We start from the raw sequence: 20,013 nt of genomic DNA on the forward strand, positions 1-20,013 counted from the left end.
AAGAACCTCTGTCTTGTCAAGTACAACGTCCGCTGTTGCCCCTGATGACCGGCTTCATCGTGGACACCCTTCAAAACTGTCGCCCTCATGGAGGTGGGTACTACATACTGGTACGTTTTCTTCTTTGACATCAAACTTTTGGTAACGCGATATAGTACACCCATTTTCAGAGTGAGCTTCTCCCAGGTCTTCAGAATCCGCAGAGCCTCGATTGGTTCATGGCCACGTTCCCTCCTAGAAGGTCTACGTCCCCTTTCCACGTAGAAGACAACTCTGGCGAGTGCATCATCCTGGCGCTGCTTTGATATCAGGTCGTTACGGGACAGCACTCTCACATCTGACATCTCAGATGGCACCAGTGACTGAGTGAGCTGAGGCAGTAGCAGCGCACAGTTCTGTAGACCAGCCTCCTCTTGCGACCTCAGGACTGCTGACACCGCTTCCTTTGACAGAGAACCAGGAGAAGGATAGGTGGTAGTTTGGCAGTCCATGACAATTTCACAGGCATCTGCCTCAATTGACGGTGAGCAGCTTTCGAGGTCGAATGGGTGGTTCGACCAGCGGAACACATCTTGCACCTTCTCAGCATGTACTCCCGCAGCTTCTTCCAGCAAGGCCTTGTATGGAACCCTTGTGATACGGTGGAGAGCGCTCGGCTGCACAAATGGCTGTCTACTGAGTGCATCAGCAATGACATTTTTGGGACCGGGGATGTACTTTATGTCAAACTCGAATGGAGCGAGTTTAGCAACCCATCTTTGTTCACAGGCGTCCAATTTGGGCTTGGATAGGATGTACGTTAATGGGTTGTTGTCTGTCCATACAGGAAAAGGCTTGCCCCAGCGTAAAGCAAAAACTCTAACCTATGGGCAGGATACTTTAACTGTGCATAAGTAAGAGATTTGCTAGCGAATGCTACGGGCCTGGCTGCAGACCCATCCTCTGGCACTTGGAAGAGGACAGCACCTAATCCATTACTAGATGTGTCTACAGACAACAAGAAAGGTCTACTAAAATCAGGGTGGGCTAGCATGACCTGATCGAGGAGAGCTTGTTTCAACCGACTAAAGGCCTGTTTGCACTCACCAGTCCAGTCTGCTGCTGTGAGTTTTCTATGTATTCCTCTTTTCCTCTTGCCTTTCCCATGGCGTGGTGCCTTCGTCCCAGTTGTCAGCCCATGCAGCGGCTTAGCGATGGTGGAGCACCCCTCAATGAACTGCTGGTAATAGACTATCATTCTGAGAAAGGACCGAATCTTCCCCTGGGAGGGCACGTCCGTGTTATCCTCCATGAGATCCTTCTCTGTCATCCCTGCCATAGCCTCCACTTTTTTTGGGTCTGTGGCCACACCTCCTTCACTGATGACATGCCCCAAGAACCGCACTGACCTTTTCATGAAATGGCATTTCTTTGGAGACAGTTTCAGATTATGGGCCTTGAGACGCTCAAAAACTGACTCCAAGCGTTGCAATCCAAGTTCTTCAGTCGGGGCAAAAACCAGCGCATCGTCCAGGTAGCATAGAAGGCTAGAAAAATGTTGATCCCCAAAAATGCTCAACATCATCCTCATGAATGTAGATGGGCTGTTGCATAGTCCTTGTGGAAGACGGTTATATTCATATAACCCAAAAGGAGAAGTGAAGGCTGTAAACTTCTTGTCTTCTTCATGTACCTCCACATTGTAGTAGCCTGAGGTCAAATCCATTGTAGAGAAGAAGGCATTGCCACCCAGGGCCGCCAGAGAATCAGCTTGGTGAGGTACTTTGAGTATCCTTTACGGTGCGAGCATTGAGCCATCGGAAGTCTGTACACAGTCTCAGATCGCCAGACTTCTTCCAGACCAGCACGAGCGGGGAGGCATATTCACTGCTGGATTTCCTGATTATCTCTTGCTCTTCCATCTCATCCAAGGCCTGCCTGAGCTTGTCATAATGGTTAGGGGAGAGCCTACGGTAAGGTAGCCTAAAAGGCTTAGTGTCACTGAGTCTGATGCGATGGACATATCCAGTAGCCTTCCCGCAATCTAGTTTGTTCCGGGAGAAGATACACTCGTAGCGGGCTATTAGCTGAACTAGCCTGGCCATACACTGTTGCGACAACTGAGTGTACTCAATGTCAATGTCACCTAGCCCTAACTCGTGCAACATCTCACTTGTCACTCTGTGCGGTTTTACGGCACTGTCAACGGTCAAGCTATCTCCACTACCATTGTCAAAGTCTTGATTGTCATCCATTTTGTGTACCTGCTGCACCAGGGGGACCGGTTCGGCAGTGGGCCCATCTATGTAGTCAGTGTCAAAGTCCTCTAATGCCATGCAAGGAAAAACGTCCACTATCTTGGCATTGCGTCTCACTGTTATCGGCTTTGGTGAGGGATTGATAACTTTGACAGGGACCCAGCCATCACTCCACCATGTCGCTACTGTTCTCCCCACTAGAATGTTTTTCGGTCTTGAGCGTGCCCTCGTAGGCTCAATAACGACAGCACCGGGGGAGGGGGGGGTGGGTGCAAATAGTCTGGGTGTCACGTCCTGACCATAGAAAGCCTTTATTTTCTATGGTGGAGTAGGTCAGGGCGTGACTGGGGGGTGTTCTAGTTTAATATTTCTATGTGTAGTCTAGTTTTTGTATTTCTATGTTGGCCTGGTATGGTTCCCAATCAGAGGCAGCTGTCTATCGCAGCCTTTTCCCACCTGTTGTTTGTGGGATCTTGTTTTTGTATTTTTGCTTTTGAGCCCTACAAGGCTGTACGTTTGTTTCTCTTTATTGTTTTGTTGCTGGTTCACATTTAAATAAATCACGCTGCGCCTTGGTCTACCAATTTTGACAAGCGTTACACTGGGTAGCCATTTAATTAGCTGTTCAGTAATCTTATGGCTTGGGGGTAGAAGCTGTTAGGAAACCTTATGGACCTAGACTTGGCGCTGGAGTCTTTGATAATTTTAGGGCCTTCCTCTGTCGCCGCCTGGTATAGAGGTCCTGGATGGCAGGACGATTGGCCCCAGTGATGTACTGGGCCGTTCGCACCACCATCTGTACTGCCTTGCGGTCGGAGGCCGAGCAGTTGCCATACCAGGCAGTGATGCAACCATTCAGGATGCTCTCGATGGTGCAGCTGTAGAACTTTTTGAGGATCTGGTGACCCATGACAAATCTTTTCAGTCTCCTGAGGGGAAATAGGTTTTGTCGTGCCCTCTTCACGACTGTCTTGGTGTGTTTGGACCATGATAGTGTGTTGGTGACGTGGACACCAAGGATCTTGAAGCTCTCAACCTGCTCCACAACAGCCCCGTCGATGAGAACGGGGGTGTGCTCGGTCCTCCTTTTCCTGTAGTCCATGCTATAGTCCATGCTATATAAGATGTGAAGCAACCACCTTGGCCTTATGAAGGGTCTATGAAAGATATATTAAGACTAACACAATTGTTGTGCATTTAAAATGGGTCCAAATCATTGTTATGTTAGTTGAACAAAACACCTTCATAGTCATCTGCATTCTGCTTTAACATCTGAGGATGCTGATTGTTGTAGTTTACACCAGCAGCTTACACTGTCCTCCTATCCTAGACACACCTATAAGCTAGTATCAACTTACACCATACTCATCATATTCATGTGCTATTGACATAAATACTGGAGCTGTAATCCACCAGCTTACCTGTATTCCTCTCTCCCTCTCCCCCAGCAGCATGATGGATGAGCTGGTGCATGACCTGGTGTCAGCCCTGGAGCAGACCTCAGAGCAGGCCAAGCTCCAAGCTCTCCTCCCAGAGCAGAGGAGCTCTGGGAGGAGATGGTTCTGAGCCCTTTTGTAGCAGCGCAGGTAGATCCTCCGACGTCGGGGATGGAAACACCGCTGTGACTCCCCCCTCCACCCCATGGAGCATGGCTGCTGCCTCAGTGAGGCTGAGGCCATCAAAACCAAACCAACCACTCATGGCCTGAGTAGGACTCCTTCACAGAGAACACCCTGGAACGGCCATTTTAAGAGGAGGCGGATGGTCAAACGCATGACCTCAGACGTGACGGTCAGCCTGCAGCAGAAGTTGACGGTGTCAGGAGTGGATAGCGAGTGTGGTGGGAACCACAAGTCATCCAAAAAATAAATGTCTGTCCAGGCTGACGAAGGGTCTGGAGGCTGGGTGGGAGTGGGAGTGGGAGGCTGATGCAGTGGGTCTCAGGGTAGAGGAGTGCTGGACGGATAAGATCCCACTGGTCCGAGAGCAATGAGAGGCTTGTGATGAGAACATGTCTGAAGGGTAATGTTCTAAACATTATGCATATACCTAAACATCACTTTCATTTTATTTGTGTGTGAGAAAATATCTATTTGGGCAAAACAATCATTTAACATCCTATAGGATAGAATATTTTAGGATACTGAAATAGTCTTACTTTTTACATGAAGAGGTTTCATTGAGCAATTCCTAAATATTACATCATATTTGCAACCTTTGCAATATTTACAACATATCCATTGTAAAATATGTTATTGTTAGCCTTTGTTGACACAGACCAAGTCAAACTGCAAATCACCCTTAAATATCACATGCTCCATTTACCCTTTATGTGGTGAAGTTACTGAAGCAGTTTGGCCCGTAATATAAAAGTCATGGGCATAACTACTATCTGACAGAGGCAATTAAACACAGCAACATTTAAAATGATCTATACTGCCTGTCTTCATCTAGTTGTCAATATTCAATGTGGCCCCATCTAAAACAAAAAGTGTATCACATTGATGCTTCTGCACCTTCAAGTATTCAAATAAAAAATGAATGACATTCCCCTCTCCTGCTCATCTGCTCTCTCTCTTTCTGAGGTGATCAGTCGGGAGTGGTCACTCATTCTTTGGCCGCAAGGCATCACTCAGCTCATTACTTTGTTGGGAGAAATATTGTCACAAATGAATGTCACTTGGTGAGGTATTGATTGGTTTCAAAATTAATTTCTATCTTATTCTTGATAATTGAAGTTATAGTTGCCCTGAGTTCAACTGACTGCATTCCAATGCATTTATTTGTTCAAAATGAGATATACAACCTTCTATAAGTGACATTGGAACCAATCAATTACCATGCTGTCATAATAATTATAATAATGGGATTACTAAATAGGCTTATACAGTCCTGCCTGGCCACTGTAGGCTTCAGCCAGAGGTCAACATTTTTACATAAATGATCAAGCCTGACATCTGATACCATCAACACAGAGGCAATCATCAGTATCAGTATACTACATTAGTATGAAAATAGAAAGTAGGACCATGGCGCAATAGGCTGGTCCCATATCAGTGCATGGTGCTGCCTGTGTGTAAATCTGGTTGGTCTCTTTCCTCCCATGTCCATCCCATTGCTAGACACCTGCCTCCACTGGGTATTCCCCTTGATGATCTCATTATCTGTTGGCTATAAAAAAAATAGGGAGAAGACGTCTGTGGTAACCAATAATAGGGATACAGAGGGCTTTACATCTTCTGGTTTAATTTGTGCTGACCTCTTAATGGTACTTGTTTTCTTACTTTATGGAAAAATCAATAACCGTTCTGACAGAAAACAGCTCAGAAGAAGAAATAAATGGGAACACTGTGGCACGCTGTCAATCATTTCTCACTTACACAACAGCACACTGCTGATTGCTGCTCAGTAGACTGCCGCTCTGTACTGAGGACTGAACAATCTATGGGTTAAGTCCTACTGAAGCCCAAAGAGATGGAAAAATGGTATCAAGTAATGGAGGGTTGACAGTGGTACAACAGCCATATTTAGATATCAGGAAATGCTATGATCCATCTGATGTTTTAGAGTTAAAGACACTTTAGAGTGTCTTAAAGTGTCTTTTAAACTTTTAGGGTTCAGTGGTCTCTCTCTGTTCGTTCCATTAACCTCTTCATATTCCGTGTTTGATCTCTGAAACGTCCCTTGCCTCAAGGTCACAGCTCATGCAGTATGTGCCCAGACCAGAGCCTGCCTTTAGCCAACCAAGTGCATGGGTAGCAGATGTTGGCAGCTCCAGCTGGGCATCCTTGATTAGAGTAGCATTGGCCTACTGGCAGGATGGCCACCTGGTGCCAAGTCTGGCCCAGAGAGCAGGCCTCACCTGTAGGTGAAGGCACACAGAGAGACAGCCACTGTCTTCAGCTGTGGTGGTGGTACTATTGGTGGACAACCTTGTCACCGGAGAAACAGAAGCCATTGGCGTGCATTTGTCACACTCCACTCCATAATTTTGTCATTTGGATTTTTTTGAAAACTCTACGAGGAGTTTTGTTTTAGAGCTGTATTCCATTTGCTGAAGTTCATTTTCAGCAATCTCTGAGACTAATCCAATTACAGGAGCTCAGGGAGGGTGGGATAACCTTATAATCAGACGCCTATGGAAGAGGGCATGGATTTGGGCTGGGGTGGCTTGTTTGAAGAGCCTACAGATCCATTGTTATCAGCGCTTTGCCCCCCTCTGTCTCTGTCTCTTTATTCCTCTGCTGAATGAACCCAGGCTCAAATAAATGGCGGCCGACTCGTAATCTCTGAGCAAACTAGCCTGCCTCTCCCAGGAGCCAGGGATTATATCCTATTGGATAGTGTGTTTTTGCTTCACGGAAAAGAAGGGAGCTTTTGTTCCACACTGGAATGCAGTTTTCATGTCTTGTAACATGTAACCGTCCTTGTATTAATTTAGTGCCACCATGGTTGTAGGGAACATCAGTGTGAAGACTTATTTAGTGACATGGTGCCTGATGTATGTGATGGTACTTCTCTGGGATGAAGAAATGGAAGGTGAGTGTTTTTGATGACCGTTACCTGTAGTTGATACTAACACAGGGATGATTCCTTTTCTCGTAACTGCATGTAAAACAGACTAAGTTTGAATAAAATGTTAGTTAACTTTTCCTGACAAAGGTCATGGGAGATGAGAGAGAGGTGTTTCCCAACTGGTCTCAAGAAAAATGGCAGCCTCATGACCTTATTCATGGTCATTAAATAGATAGCACTTAATGGAAATGGTTTCACATTGGCTCAGGGCTGCTCCCAGCGACATCACGTTAGACCTTTAATATGGATAAATACTTCATGTGTGGCTCTAATTCATTGTTTATACCTGTGATCTTTTTCAAACTTTGCACCAAATCCCCCTATAGGAAGCAAACACGTTTTCAACTCAGAAATGGAAGAAGCTGTTCTTCCGCTGCCACCTGTGAGTCATACCTTCTTTGTGGAGGAGCACTTTTCTAAATGTTCTGCTATTAACCCGTTACACTACCTATCCGTATACATGTTGAGAATTGCATATTTGGGCACTGATAAAAGCCTAAATTGGAACGTAGTGGCTGTACAACAACATGCTATAAATGACGTCAGAGCTCAGGCTCTGCCCTTCGCGGTGCTGTATGGGTTTTGACTAACGACAGCCGTTCTGAGAAGTTGCCTTAACCTTTCTGATCTCCCCATCCCGGATCCGGGTTCGTGAATACAGACTCAAGCTCATTACCATAACGCAACGTTAACTATTCATGAAAATCGCAAATGAAATGAAATAAATATGCCATCTCTCAAGCTTAGCCTTTTGTTAACAACACTGTCATCTCAGATTTTCAAAATATGCTTCTCAACCATTGCAAAACAAGCATTTGTGTAACAGTATTGATGGCTAACGTAGCATTTAGCATTAGCATTCAGCTGGCAACATTTACACAAAAAAACAGAAAAGCATTCAAAAAAATCATTTACCTTTGAAGAACTTCAGATGTTTTCAATGAGGAGACTCTCAGATAGCAAATGTTCAGTTTTTCCTGAAAGATTATTTGTTTAGGACAAATCGCTCCGTTTTCTGCGTCACGTTTAGCTATGAAAAAACCCCTGTATCCAGGATTGTGTAAATCTATCAGCAAGCTCATTAGCATAACACAACGTTAACTATTTATGAAAATCGCAAATGAAATGAAATAAATATGCCATCTCTCAAGCTTAGCCTTTTGTAAACAACACTGTCATCTCAGATTTTCAAAATATGCTTCTCAACCATAGGAAAACAATCATTTGTGTAAAAGTAGCTAGCTAGAGTTAGCATTTCGCGTTAGCATTTAGCGTTAGCATTAGCGTTAGCATCCAGCACGCAACATTAACAAAAACATAAAAGCCTTCAAATAAAATCATTTACCTTTGAAGAACTTCTGATGTTTTCAATGAGGATACTCTCAGTTAGATAGCAGATGCTCAGTTTTTCCAAAAAGATTCCTTGTGTATTAGAAATAGCTCCGTTTTATACATCACATTTGGCTACCAAAAAAAATCCATAAATTCAGTCCTCAAAACGCAAACTTTTTTCCAAATTAACTCCATAATATCGACTGAAAACATGGCAAACGTTGTTTAGAATCAAGCCTCAAGGTGTTTTTCACATATCTCTTCATTGATACATCGTTCTTGGACACATGCTTTCTCTCCTGAATCCCAGGAGAAAATGACCGCACCTGAAGATTACGCACAAATTTAGACAAAGGACACCGGGCGGACCTCTGGAAAATGTAGTCTCTTATGGCCAATCTTCCAATGATATGCCTACAAATACGTCACAATGCTGCTAAGACCTTGGGCGAACGACAGAAAGTGTAGGCTCATTCCTTGCGCAATCACAGCCATATAAGGAGAGAATGGAAAACAGAGCTTCAGAAATTCTGCTAATTCCTGGGTGATGCATCATCTTGGTTTCGCCTGTAGAATGAGTTCTGGGGCACTTACAGACAAAATCTTTGCAGATTCTGAAACTTCAGAGTGTTTTCTTTCCAAAACTATATAATATATGCATAGTCGAGCATCTTTTCGTGACAAAATATTGCGCTTAAAACGGGAACGTTTTTTATCCAAAAATGAAATAGCGCCCCTAGAGCTCTAAGAGGTTAAACCCTCCTGCTAATTGGGCAACTTTTAAAAATGTTTTGTTTTCTGATTGAGGGAAACGCTGTAAATTAAGAAGACTCAAAGTATTTTTAAAGATGAGACGTTGATGATTATAATAAATACTGCTTTGAAGTCTTACAAGCAAGCCAAGAGTCCAAATGTGCACTTCACTTTTCCATATCATAAAACTCTTGTCGTATACAGTGTCAACATTTATGACCACTATGTTTGATTTTTATTTATTTTATTTCACCTTTATTTAACCAGGTAGGCCAGTTGAGAACAAGTTCTCATTTACAACTGCGACCTGGCCAAGATAAAGCAAAGCAGTGCAACACAAATAACATACACACAGTTACACATGGAATAAACGTACGGCCTGTATGTACAGTTGATGTACAGTTGATGTACAGTTGATGTACAGTTGATGTACAGTTACAAGATGACATGGCATCATAACCTGGGTTGTTCTGAACAGAATGTGCCTCTGGTTGTCTACCATGAAGAAGATTTACCACTGAACACGCACCTGATGCACGCATGAGTCTTTTCTGTGTTCACCTACGATCCGTTTCGCTGAACTGACCTGTGAAAGCGTAACACTGTCAGATTGTATTTTCTAATTTAGCTAGTCATGTTGACAATAGAACACGCTTTCAAATGATGCCCACCTGACCCAGATTGCGATTTAAAATGGTCTGTTTTTTGATTGCCTAAACAACAACAGTAATTGTGTGATGGCGGGGATGCAGGGCTGTGTTCCAAACAAAACAACTTGTTGTGCACACTGGAGAGGTGTGTGGCCACTTAGAGACACCAGTTAGTCATCTCACTCGAACCCTTGTAATTTCTCTGTTTTATGTTGCACCTACCCCACATTTTACAAGAATATTTGTATCATGTTTTTGAATGTATCCAGAGTATTTTCAGATTTCGTTATCCACAAATGCGGCAAAAAGTATAGTAAAATTAAAATGCACATAAAATCAACAGCTTCATTTTTGGATTCAGTCATGTCAGGTAAACTGTTGTGTCCTCAATATTGGTCGAATAATTTTCCTATAATCTCCAAACTTTTCCCTTTCAATTGGTACTATGCTTATGTAAATGCATTGGAATGCATTTCATATTCTGTAAATGTAGCTCTATCCATATTGTCACGCCCTGACCACAGTAAGCTGTTTTTTCTGTGTTGGTTGGGGTGTGATGGTGACTTGGGTGGGTCATCTAGGTGAATTTGTATTTCTATGTTGGCCTGATATGGTTCCGAATCAGAGACAACTGTTTATCGTTGTCTCTGATTGGGGATCATATTTAGGCAGTCATTTCCCCTTTGTGTTTCGTGGGATCTTGTCTATGTTTAGTTGCCTGTCAGCCTTATTTGTATAGCGTCATGTTTCGTTCGTTGATTTTGTTGTTTTTTGTTCAGTGTTCATTCATTAAAAGAGAATGTAGGCATACCACGCTGCGCCTTGGTCCATTCCATGTGACGATCGTTACACATATAGGCATTCCCATGAGTGTAAAGGTTTAAGGAGAGTATTGGGAGCCAGATTAAGATTATACTGTACATTAGTGATGGGGGAAATATCGACACAGTTACATATCAAGATATTATTTTGGACGATATAACGTTATATTATTGTTTACAATATTGCAATATTTTTACACTAGTCAATCAAATTTCAATCATAAAAAAAGCCCTTCTATAAAGCCCTTCGTACATCAGCTGATGTCACAAAGTGCTGTACAGAAACCCAGCCTAAAACCGCAAACAGCAAGCAATGCAGGTGTAGAAGCACGGTGGCTAGGAAAAACTCCCTAGAAAGCCAGGAACTAGGAAGAAACCTAGAGAGGAACCAGGCTCCACCCGGCATAGCCGGAGATTATAACAGAACATGGTCAAGATGTTCAAATGTTCATAGATGACCAGCAGGGTCAAATAATAATAATCACAGTGGTTGTCGAGGGTGCAACAGGTCAGCACCTCAGGAGTAAATGTCAGTTGGCTTTTCATAGCCGATCATTCAGAGTATTTCTACCTCTCCTGCTGTCTCTAGAGAGTTGAAAACAGCAAGTCTGGGATGGGTAGCACGTCCGGTGAACAGGTCAGGGTTCCATAGGCGCAGGCAGAACAGTTGAAACTGGACTAGCAGCACGGCCAGGTAGACTAGGGACAGCAAGGAGTCATCAGGCCAGGTAGTCCTGTGGCATGGTCCTAGGGCTCAGGTCCTCCGAGAGAGAGAAAGAGAAAGAGAAAGAGAGGAAAAAGAGAGAGAATTAGAGAGAGCATACTTAAATTCACACAGGACACCGGAAAAGACAGGGGAAATACTACAGATATAACAGACTGACCCTAGCCCCCCGACACATAAACTACTGCAGCATAAATACTTGAGGCCTGGAGACACTGTGGCCCCATCCGACGATACCCAGGGACAGGGCCAAACAGGCAGGATATAACCCCACCCACTTTGCCAAAGCACAGCCCCCACACCACTAGAGGGATACCTTCAACCACCAACTTACCATCCTGAGACAAGGCCGAGGATAGCCCACAAAGATCTCCGCCACGGCACAACCCAAGGGGTAGTCAGTTGTAGCTGCACCAATACTAAAGTATTACTATAGCCTGTTCTCCTCTTCTTTTTAAATATTGAGCCAATTTGTTTTCAGCACTTTTATTTTCATTACTGATCAAAACTCGTTTTCTCATGGCTCTCTTGTTCCTCTGCAGCAGACATGCGGTGAGCATTGTGTTTGGAACATCGAATCCCAATTGTGAGAATCACAATATATATTGTATCGGCACCTACATATCGTGATTATATCATATCGTGATAATATCTTATCGTGAGGTCCCTGGCAATTCCTGGCCCTATTATACATATGTAAACTGTACTCAGAATATTCTCCTTAAGAGCAGAATATTTATTTTTTAGACAGTCCCTCCATGATTCTGTGATCCAATTTGTTTTGCAAAATCAAAAATTCTACGTAAATTTTACCAATCACTGCACTATTTATGCATTAAACAGTCAAATCATAGTAATATTATTACAAAAATCAAGCATGTGTAATTTTAACCCGCAAATATAAAAAAAATCAGAGGGAAATCCTGGACAGACTGAATAAAGAGCCAGAGAGAGAGAGAGAACTAGAAAAGCTGTGGGATAAGTAGCAATAGTCCTGAAAGGGCCATTAGTTCTTCTTATAGGGGCTGCTGCACATAGCCAGGAGGACGCATGGTGAGGAGATATGCCCTCTACTGCTGTTGAACAGAAAGCAGTGTGCTCCAGATGCTCAGCCGTGTGTCCAGAGGTGGAGGACAGCTGAGGAGAGGCCTGGGGAACCAGGGTCTGGGGAAGGGGGTGGGGAGGGAGGGGGGGATGGTCCAGGAATGCTTGGTTAGGCCAAACGACTTCCACATTCCCTGGAGAGGCCTGGTCCCTCTCACATCTGCTTTTTGGGTGTGTGGGGAGATGGTGCTGACCATCTGGCAGCAGCCTAGTATGAGCCTGCAGTCACCGCCACGCCTGTGCAATATGGCAAAGAACCATACCAGCATGTATCTGACCCCGCCGGTCTCTCTCCCTCGTCACCAAGGTCAACGCTGATCACCACAAAGCAAAATGCAACGCAAACAAGACCGTCAGACTTCCTCTGACCCAATGGACAAAAAGCCTCAAAGGACGGAGCTTGGACGTTTGTGTTACAATTGCCACTTGGCATGCTGTGAGATAATTTAAGACATTTCAAAATCAGTGACTTTATTCCATCCATGGTAGTTTAAATCTAAGGATCTAAAAAACAAAATATGTCATTTTAGCACAATACAGAGATATTAATTCTTAAAATTCACCTTTTGTCAAATAGAACACAGTTCTACATGAACTGCATCAATGTCCACTTCATTAAGACGATTCTTGTAAAAAAAAATTGGTGTAAAACAAATAGATCTATGGAGCTTTTAGTCATGTGTGACCTTGGTGGCTCTATCTCTCAGCCCAAGGTGGCAGAGGTGTGACAGAGGCATAGAGACCCAGGGTAGGGGCCCGTGGCAGAGGTGTGACAGAGGCATAGAGACCCGGGGTAGGGGCCCGTGGCTGAGGGGGGTGTAGGGATGACACGGGGGCCGCCGGGGGCATGGAGAGGGCCAGCCATAGAGTAGCCTGGGCTGGAGCAGCCTTCACAGCAAATGCTGGCCAGTTGTTGTCCGCAGGTCCTGTTCACAGACGGAGGGGAAGGCAGGGGAATCTGCCACGCTCATGTCATCCTCCAGAACGCAGCACAGATTAGATTGGAGCTGACAGCGGAGGATATTCAATTAGATTGTGCATGTCACTCAGTGGTTTCGATCAGTCCTTCTCCATGCCTTGTGGGGAGAGCCCAGTGGGGAGAGCCCAGTGGGGAGAGCCCAGTGGGGAGAGCCCAGTGGGGAGAGCCCAGTGGGGAGAACCCAGTGGGGAGAACCCAGTGGGGAGAGCCCAGTGGGGAGAGCCCAGTGGGGAGAGCTCCTCTTGTCTTTTTGTGTCATTTTATATTTTTGTCGACCTAGCTAGGGAATTATTTTATTTGGTTATTGAATGTTAATTTTGAAATGATTCATCACAACGTAAATCATTTGTCTTGTTACACATGAGTATTGTCGCTACATAAAGACTGCTTTCTAATTTCAACATGAAATGCATACTGACAATGATATTATTCTTCCTCTTTTGCAGTGATTCTGGCCTAGACAATGTATTCATGTAATATTATTATTCTGTGGCATTTACATGGAGTACCTCTTTTCCCCTCAGAACAACCTCAATTTGTCAGGGCATAGACTCTACAAGGTGTCGAAAGCGTTCCACAGGGATGCTGGCCCATGTTGACTCCAATGCTTCCCACAGTTGTGTCAAGTTGGCTGGATGTCCTTTGGTTGGTGGGCCATTCTTGATACACACGGGAAACTGTTGCAGTTCTTGACATAAACTGGTGTGCCTGGCACCTACTACCGTACCCCGTTCAAAGGAACTTAAATCTTTTGTCTCAATGCTCAGTCCTTATTTAACCTGTCTCCTCCCCTTCATCTTCACTGACTTGAAGTGGATTTAACAAGTGACATCAATAAGGATCATAGCTTTCACCTGGTCAGTCTGTGTCATGGAAAGAGCAGGTGTTCTTAAGGTTTGGTACTCTCAGTGTACATAACAGGTATGTATGTGCAAATTAAATTAAATACAACTACAGTAATGTAGTAAAATGCAAACAAAAAGCATGTAATAAGCCTTTTAATTCTAGCATTACCAGTTGGTTAAAAGGATGGAGATACAGTATGCCTTTGCTCTTTGTGCGTGTAACAGAATCCTGCGACTAGACAGAAGGAAGTTCCGATACAATAGGCTGGTTGCCAGGCACCCAGGCGGCTCTAATAAGGCGTTGTCATGTCGTGTTAATGAGCGCTGAAGCCTCTGCTAATCTCATTAGCCGTGGTGGGGCGAGGTAGCCCCTGATTTAACAGTTGTCACTACACCTTGACTGTGAGAGGCATGCCCCCTGCGTGCGCCCCGCTGACTGACAGGTCTGTGGAGAGAGCAGTGTCTGGGGACCAGGGTGGTCTACTGTCTGTCTGTCTGCTGTGTGTGTGGTGTGGTGTTGGTGGAGAGTCTGTCAACAAATAGAGAGAGGAATGATGGAGGACAATTAGGAAATAGGCCCTCATGCAGACAGTACTTCATACCATGGTTAATTGTACATCACTAAATTATAAATTGGTGCAGGCCATCCGTGAACACTTTTCTGAACAATCAAACAAAATGTGTAATACAGAATCCTATTCAATTGTTACGGAATTATGTATACATTGTGACTAACAGTTTTGTATTTCCTGCCTGTGCTGTAGGTGATGATGAGCAGAGTGACTGGTTCTTTGAGGGGGAGAGTGGAGAAGGGGGATGGGGATGGGCGTTCCCAGCCTGCTGCCCAGCTGGGACCCAGACACACCTCCTGTCCTAGAGGCATCAGACTTAGCTCCACCCACCTTCCTACAGCCTGCACAGCCCACTAAGAGATGTGATGGTCTTGATTTTGATAACTAATACAAAATACTATGCATTTCCACATGTATCTCTCCAGGCTCTCCTGTTCTGCATCAGGAAAGGCCGGAGGAGGCTGCCCAGGAAGGTGATGGCAGAGTGGCACACTATCGACACAATCTTTTTCCACATGAATGGCTACCAGGCTTTCAATGCTGGTATCTAACAAGTTATGTTATACATACACTGAGTGTACAAAAACATCTTTCCATGACAGTATTTATGCTGCATTTATGCTGCAGTAGTTTATGTGTCGGGGGGCTAGGGTCAGTTTGTTATATCTGGAGTACTTCTCCTGTCCTATTCGGTGTCCTATGTGAATTTAAGTGTGCACTCTCTAATTCTCTCTTTCTCTCTTTCTTTCTCTCTCTCGGCGGACCTGAGCCCTAGGACCATGCCTCAGGACTACCTGACATGATGACTCCTTGCTGTGCCCAGTCCACCTGGCCGTGCTGCTGCTCCAGTTTCAACTGTTCTGCCTTATTATTATTGGACCATGCTGGTCATTTATGAACATTTGAACATCTTGGCCATGTTCTGCTATAATCTCCACCCGGCACAGCCAGAAGAGGACTGGCCACCACACATAGCCTGGTTCCTCTCTAGGCTTCTTCCTAGGTTTTGGCCTTTCTAGGGAGTTTTTCCTAGCCACCGTGCTTCTACACCTGCATTGCTTGCTGTTTGGGGTTTCTGTACTGCACTTTGAGATATCAGCTGATGTACGAAGGGCTATATACAGTGCCTTGCGAAAGTATTCGGCCCCCTTGAACTTTGCGACCTTTTGCCACATTTCAGGCTTCAAACATAAAGATATAAAACTGTATTTTTTTGTGAAGAATCAACAACAAGTGGGACACAATCATGAAGTGGAACGACATTTGTTGGATATTTCAAACTTTTTTAACAAATCAAAAACTGAAAAATTGGGCGTGCAAAATTATTCAGCCCCCTTAAGTTAATACTTTGTAGCGCCACCTTTTGCTGCGATTACAGCTGTAAGTCGCTTGGGGTATGTCTCTATCAGTCTATCATCTATCAAAACAGCTTGAGCTCAGTGAGGTTGGATGGAGAGCATTTGTGAACAGCAGTTTTCAGTTCTTTCCACAGATTCTCGATTGGATTCAGGTCTGGACTTTGACTTGGCCATTCTAACACCTGGATATGTTTATTTTTGAACCATTCCATTGTAGATTTTGCTTTATGTTTTGGATCATTGTCTTGTTGGAAGACAAATCTCCGTCCCAGTCTCAGGTCTTTTGCAGACTCCATCAGTCTCATTCTTCCAGAATGGTCCTGTATTTGGCTCCATCCATCTTCCCATCAATTTTAACCATCATCCCTGTCCCTGCTGAAGAAAAGCAGGCCCAAACCATGATGCTGCCACCACCATGTTTGACAGTGGGGATGGTGTGTTCAGGGTGATGAGCTGTGTTGCTTTTACGCCAAACATAACGTTTTGCATTGTTGCCAAAAAGTTAAATTTTGGTTTTATCTGACCAGATCTCTGACCAGGTCTCCCAGGTGGCTTGTGGCAAACTTTAAACAACACTTTTTATGGATATCTTTAAGAAATGGCTTTCTTCTTGCCACTCTTCCATAAAGGCCAGATTTGTGCAATATACGACTGATTGTTGTCCTATGGACAGAGTTTCCCACCTCAGCTGTAGATCTCTGCAGTTCATCCAGAGTGATCATGGGCCTCTTGGCTGCATCTCTGATCAGTCTTCTCCTTGTATGAGCTGAAAGTTTAGAGGGACGGCCAGGTCTTTGTAGATTTGCAGTGGTCTGATACTCCTTCCATTTCAATATTATCGCTTGCACAGTGCTCCTTGGGATGTTTAAAGCTTGGGAAATCTTTTTGTATCCAAATCCGGCTTTAAACTTCTTCACAACAGTATCTCGGACCTGCCTGGTGTGTTCCTTGTTCTTCATGATGCTCTCTGCACTTTTAACGGACCTCTGAGACTATCACAGTGCAGGTGCATTTATAGGGAGACTTGATTACACACAGGTGGATTGTATTTATCATCATTAGTCATTTAGGTCAACATTGGATCATTCAGAAATCCTCACTGAACTTCTGGAGAGAGTTTGCTGCACTGAAAGTAAAGGGGCTGAATAATTTTGCACGCCCAATTTTTCAGTTTTTGATTTGTTAAAAAAGTTTGAAATATCCAATAAATGTCGTTCCACTTCATGATTGTGTCCCACTTGTTGTTGATTCTTCACAAAAAAATACAGTTTTATATATTTATGTTTGAAGCCTGAAATGTGGCAAAAGGTCGCAAAGTTCAAGGGGGCCGAATACTTTCGCAAGGCACTGTAAATAAATATGATTTGATTTGATTTGACATATGCTGACCAGGTGAAAGCTATGATCCCTTACTGATGTCATATGTTAAATCAACTTTAATCAGTGTATATGAAGGGGAGGAAACAGGTTAAATAAGGATTTTTAAGTGTTGGATTGTGTATGTGTGCCATTCAGAGGGTGAGTGGGCAAGAAAAAAGATTGAAGTACCTTTGAACGGGGTACGGTAGTAGGTGCCAGGCGCACCGGTTTGAGTGTGTCAAGAACTGAAATGCTGCTGTGTATCAAGAATGGTACACCACCCAAAGGACATCAAGCCAACTTGACATAACTGGAGTCAACATTGGAGTCAACATGGACCAGCATCCCTTTGGAACGCTTTTGACACCTTGTAGAGGCTGTTCTGAGGGCAAAAGCGGGTGCAGCTCAATATTAGGAAGGTGTTCCTAATGTTTTGTACACTCAGTGTACGTTATACAAAAAAAATGTGTGTGTTGCAGGACAACAGTATATCAGTGTCTGTGGAGAGAATTAAGTATTTATCTCAGGACCTCTACCATTGGCTGCCTTCCATTGGAAAAAGAGACCGGAGACAGGTATATTTGTGTTGACTATTGAATAAGACATTTCGGCTATCTAGCCCTATTTTGGTAGGTCTGGATGAACACCTTCTAAATGTGTTCTGGTTCAGCCCTCTGTGACCGTTACCTGTTTATTCCATTGACATGGTGCAAGACAGCTCCCATCGGAGATGCTCCTCTTCCATCTGCAAAACCAGTTAGGAGCACCGCACAGCACTCATTATTGGCGGCATGGTTAGACTCCGCCTCTTCTGGGCCAATTGGAGCCATTGAGCCCATTCCCTTCTGAAGCTCAATATATTGACAGACATGGTTAACTCTCCTAAATGAACCAGTCACTAAACACAGGTTTTGTTATAACCAATGCATGCTACATCAAAGTTTGTACCTCAAGAGACGTGTGTTCAATGTCTGTGAGGTTTAGAACATTGACTAACTCCTCAGAGACAGAATCTCAAAGCGAGACCTTATGACCTCCAGACTCGGGTGTTCATGTAGATCACATCACATCAAGCAGCGTAAAGTTGCGCGTTCTGCTTTGTTGCTGTTGGTGTGGGCTCTCCTGGTCTTTAGTGTATGAGAGGGAATGGTCCCACAGAGAAGGTCATGTTAGGATGAGGACATGGGTAAGGCTGTAGAAACACTTATTAACTTTTGTGATATTAGCCACGTCCCCATCACAGCCTCCTGTGAAAGACTAGCTAGCACAGTCAGGTATATGGGGCAAGCTTGACCTGCGTTTATACTACAGACATCTCTGCAGTTGGATATACGACTCCAATGAATAATAACTGCTGTATTTTCCAAGGTTGTCTTTCTCAAACATAGAATATATTCATGTAGAATCTTTGAATTCCAGTGTTTCTGAGAATGCAAAAAAATATAAATAAATGCAGAAGTTTTTCTAAAGAGTTTTTCTCAAAGCATCCAAGTCAGTTCCTGTACGGTTGGATCTGCATGGGGATTGTTGAGGAGCTGAACAGCCCTCAGCCTGGGACTCTTCCTTATATTGTTTCCAGTTCCACAGTGCCTATTTACAGAGCATTTTTCATTCTGTTTCAAGCCCTCTCTCTCTCTCTCTCTCTCCTGGGCTAGTTCAGAAAGCCCTCCACCATTCCTTGATGAGGGGCAAAAACACGACTGCTATGAAAAGGCTAAACTTCTTAGAGCTTTCTTTTCTTAACTGGTCCTTTCTTCTCCACCTGAAAGGTTCCTTCAGATTCCAGTTTGAGGCATTGTGAATACTAATTTCTATCTATTAAAAAGCCCTCATATCCCTGGCATGCTCTCATTTAAATGCAGTCTCAGGGGAACCCTCTTAATTCCTTTATAGAGGGATTGAAGACCCTTCACTTCAAAAAGTATAAATCATACTCCCAAATGAACGAGGGAGAGAGGGGGATTGACGAGTGGTGCTTCTGATGTGTCCCGTCGGATGGCACAAGCCTGAATCCATCTCCCCAAGCTGCTCAAATCCATCCTCCGGTGAGACGGCGTCTCTGTCCTACTGCTCTCCGGCCCCCAAACTGTCCAGACTTACCCCCTGTCCACACCCCTAACCAAGTCACCCAGCACATACATTACACACGCTTACCAATGCAGATGCATGCAGGCACACACACATTCACTTACATAAACGTCATCAATATTCTTATATAGTGCATCAGCATTGGCACTAAAAGGGTGGAGATATATAGTGCTGTGTCTCTCTAGCAGAGAGCATCGATACTCAGAGTCAGTAACTGTATTATGTAACACATGTAACAATTGCCTTCAGTATGTTTATTTAGATTTTTGAATGATCCATTTTTATCAATGAGCTCTCATGTGTCTATATGTTTTCTTTGTTTCAAAATACCCTTGAAAGAAAAGTGTTTTGGTCTGTAAGGAAAGTATAAACATTAATCTTGTACCTTGCAGAGGTTGAAATGATGCTGGATTAATAAAACCTGTCATCTCCTGTTTAGGGAGAGTTGATGGCAACAATCAGGGATTTGATATGAAGTGCTAAAAGGCTCTATGTGGTTCCATGTTATGTGTCCTTGTACTGTTTGGTCGTGTGAATGGGCACTATGCACAGTGGAACTTAACTCTGAGACTCTGGGATGGTGGCCATGTTAAAATGCATAACTGCCTCCCACCTG

The 20,013-nt window shown here is 44.0% G+C and overlaps 1 protein-coding gene across 1 annotated transcript; it reads left to right on the forward strand.

Annotated features, from left to right (window-relative positions):
• The first annotated feature begins 3,680 nt into the window (after positions 1-3,680).
• LOC110498356 (G patch domain-containing protein 2-like) lies at positions 3,681-18,070 on the forward strand. Its single transcript, XM_090209700.1, is given in 13 exon segments — positions 3,681-3,755; positions 3,758-3,808; positions 3,810-3,926; positions 3,929-3,982; positions 3,984-4,151; positions 4,153-4,259; positions 6,120-6,145; positions 10,805-10,834; positions 14,785-14,834; positions 14,837-14,952; positions 14,984-15,065; positions 17,789-17,892; positions 17,980-18,070. Coding segments are annotated over 13 exon segments (1,062 nt in total). The 5' UTR covers positions 3,681-3,689.
• Positions 18,071-20,013: the final 1,943 nt, after the last annotated feature.

This window comes from Oncorhynchus mykiss, chromosome 19, assembly GCF_057628025.1.
Source record: "Oncorhynchus mykiss isolate SJ-2025 chromosome 19, ASM5762802v1, whole genome shotgun sequence".
NCBI classification, from domain to species: domain Eukaryota; kingdom Metazoa; phylum Chordata; class Actinopteri; order Salmoniformes; family Salmonidae; genus Oncorhynchus; species Oncorhynchus mykiss.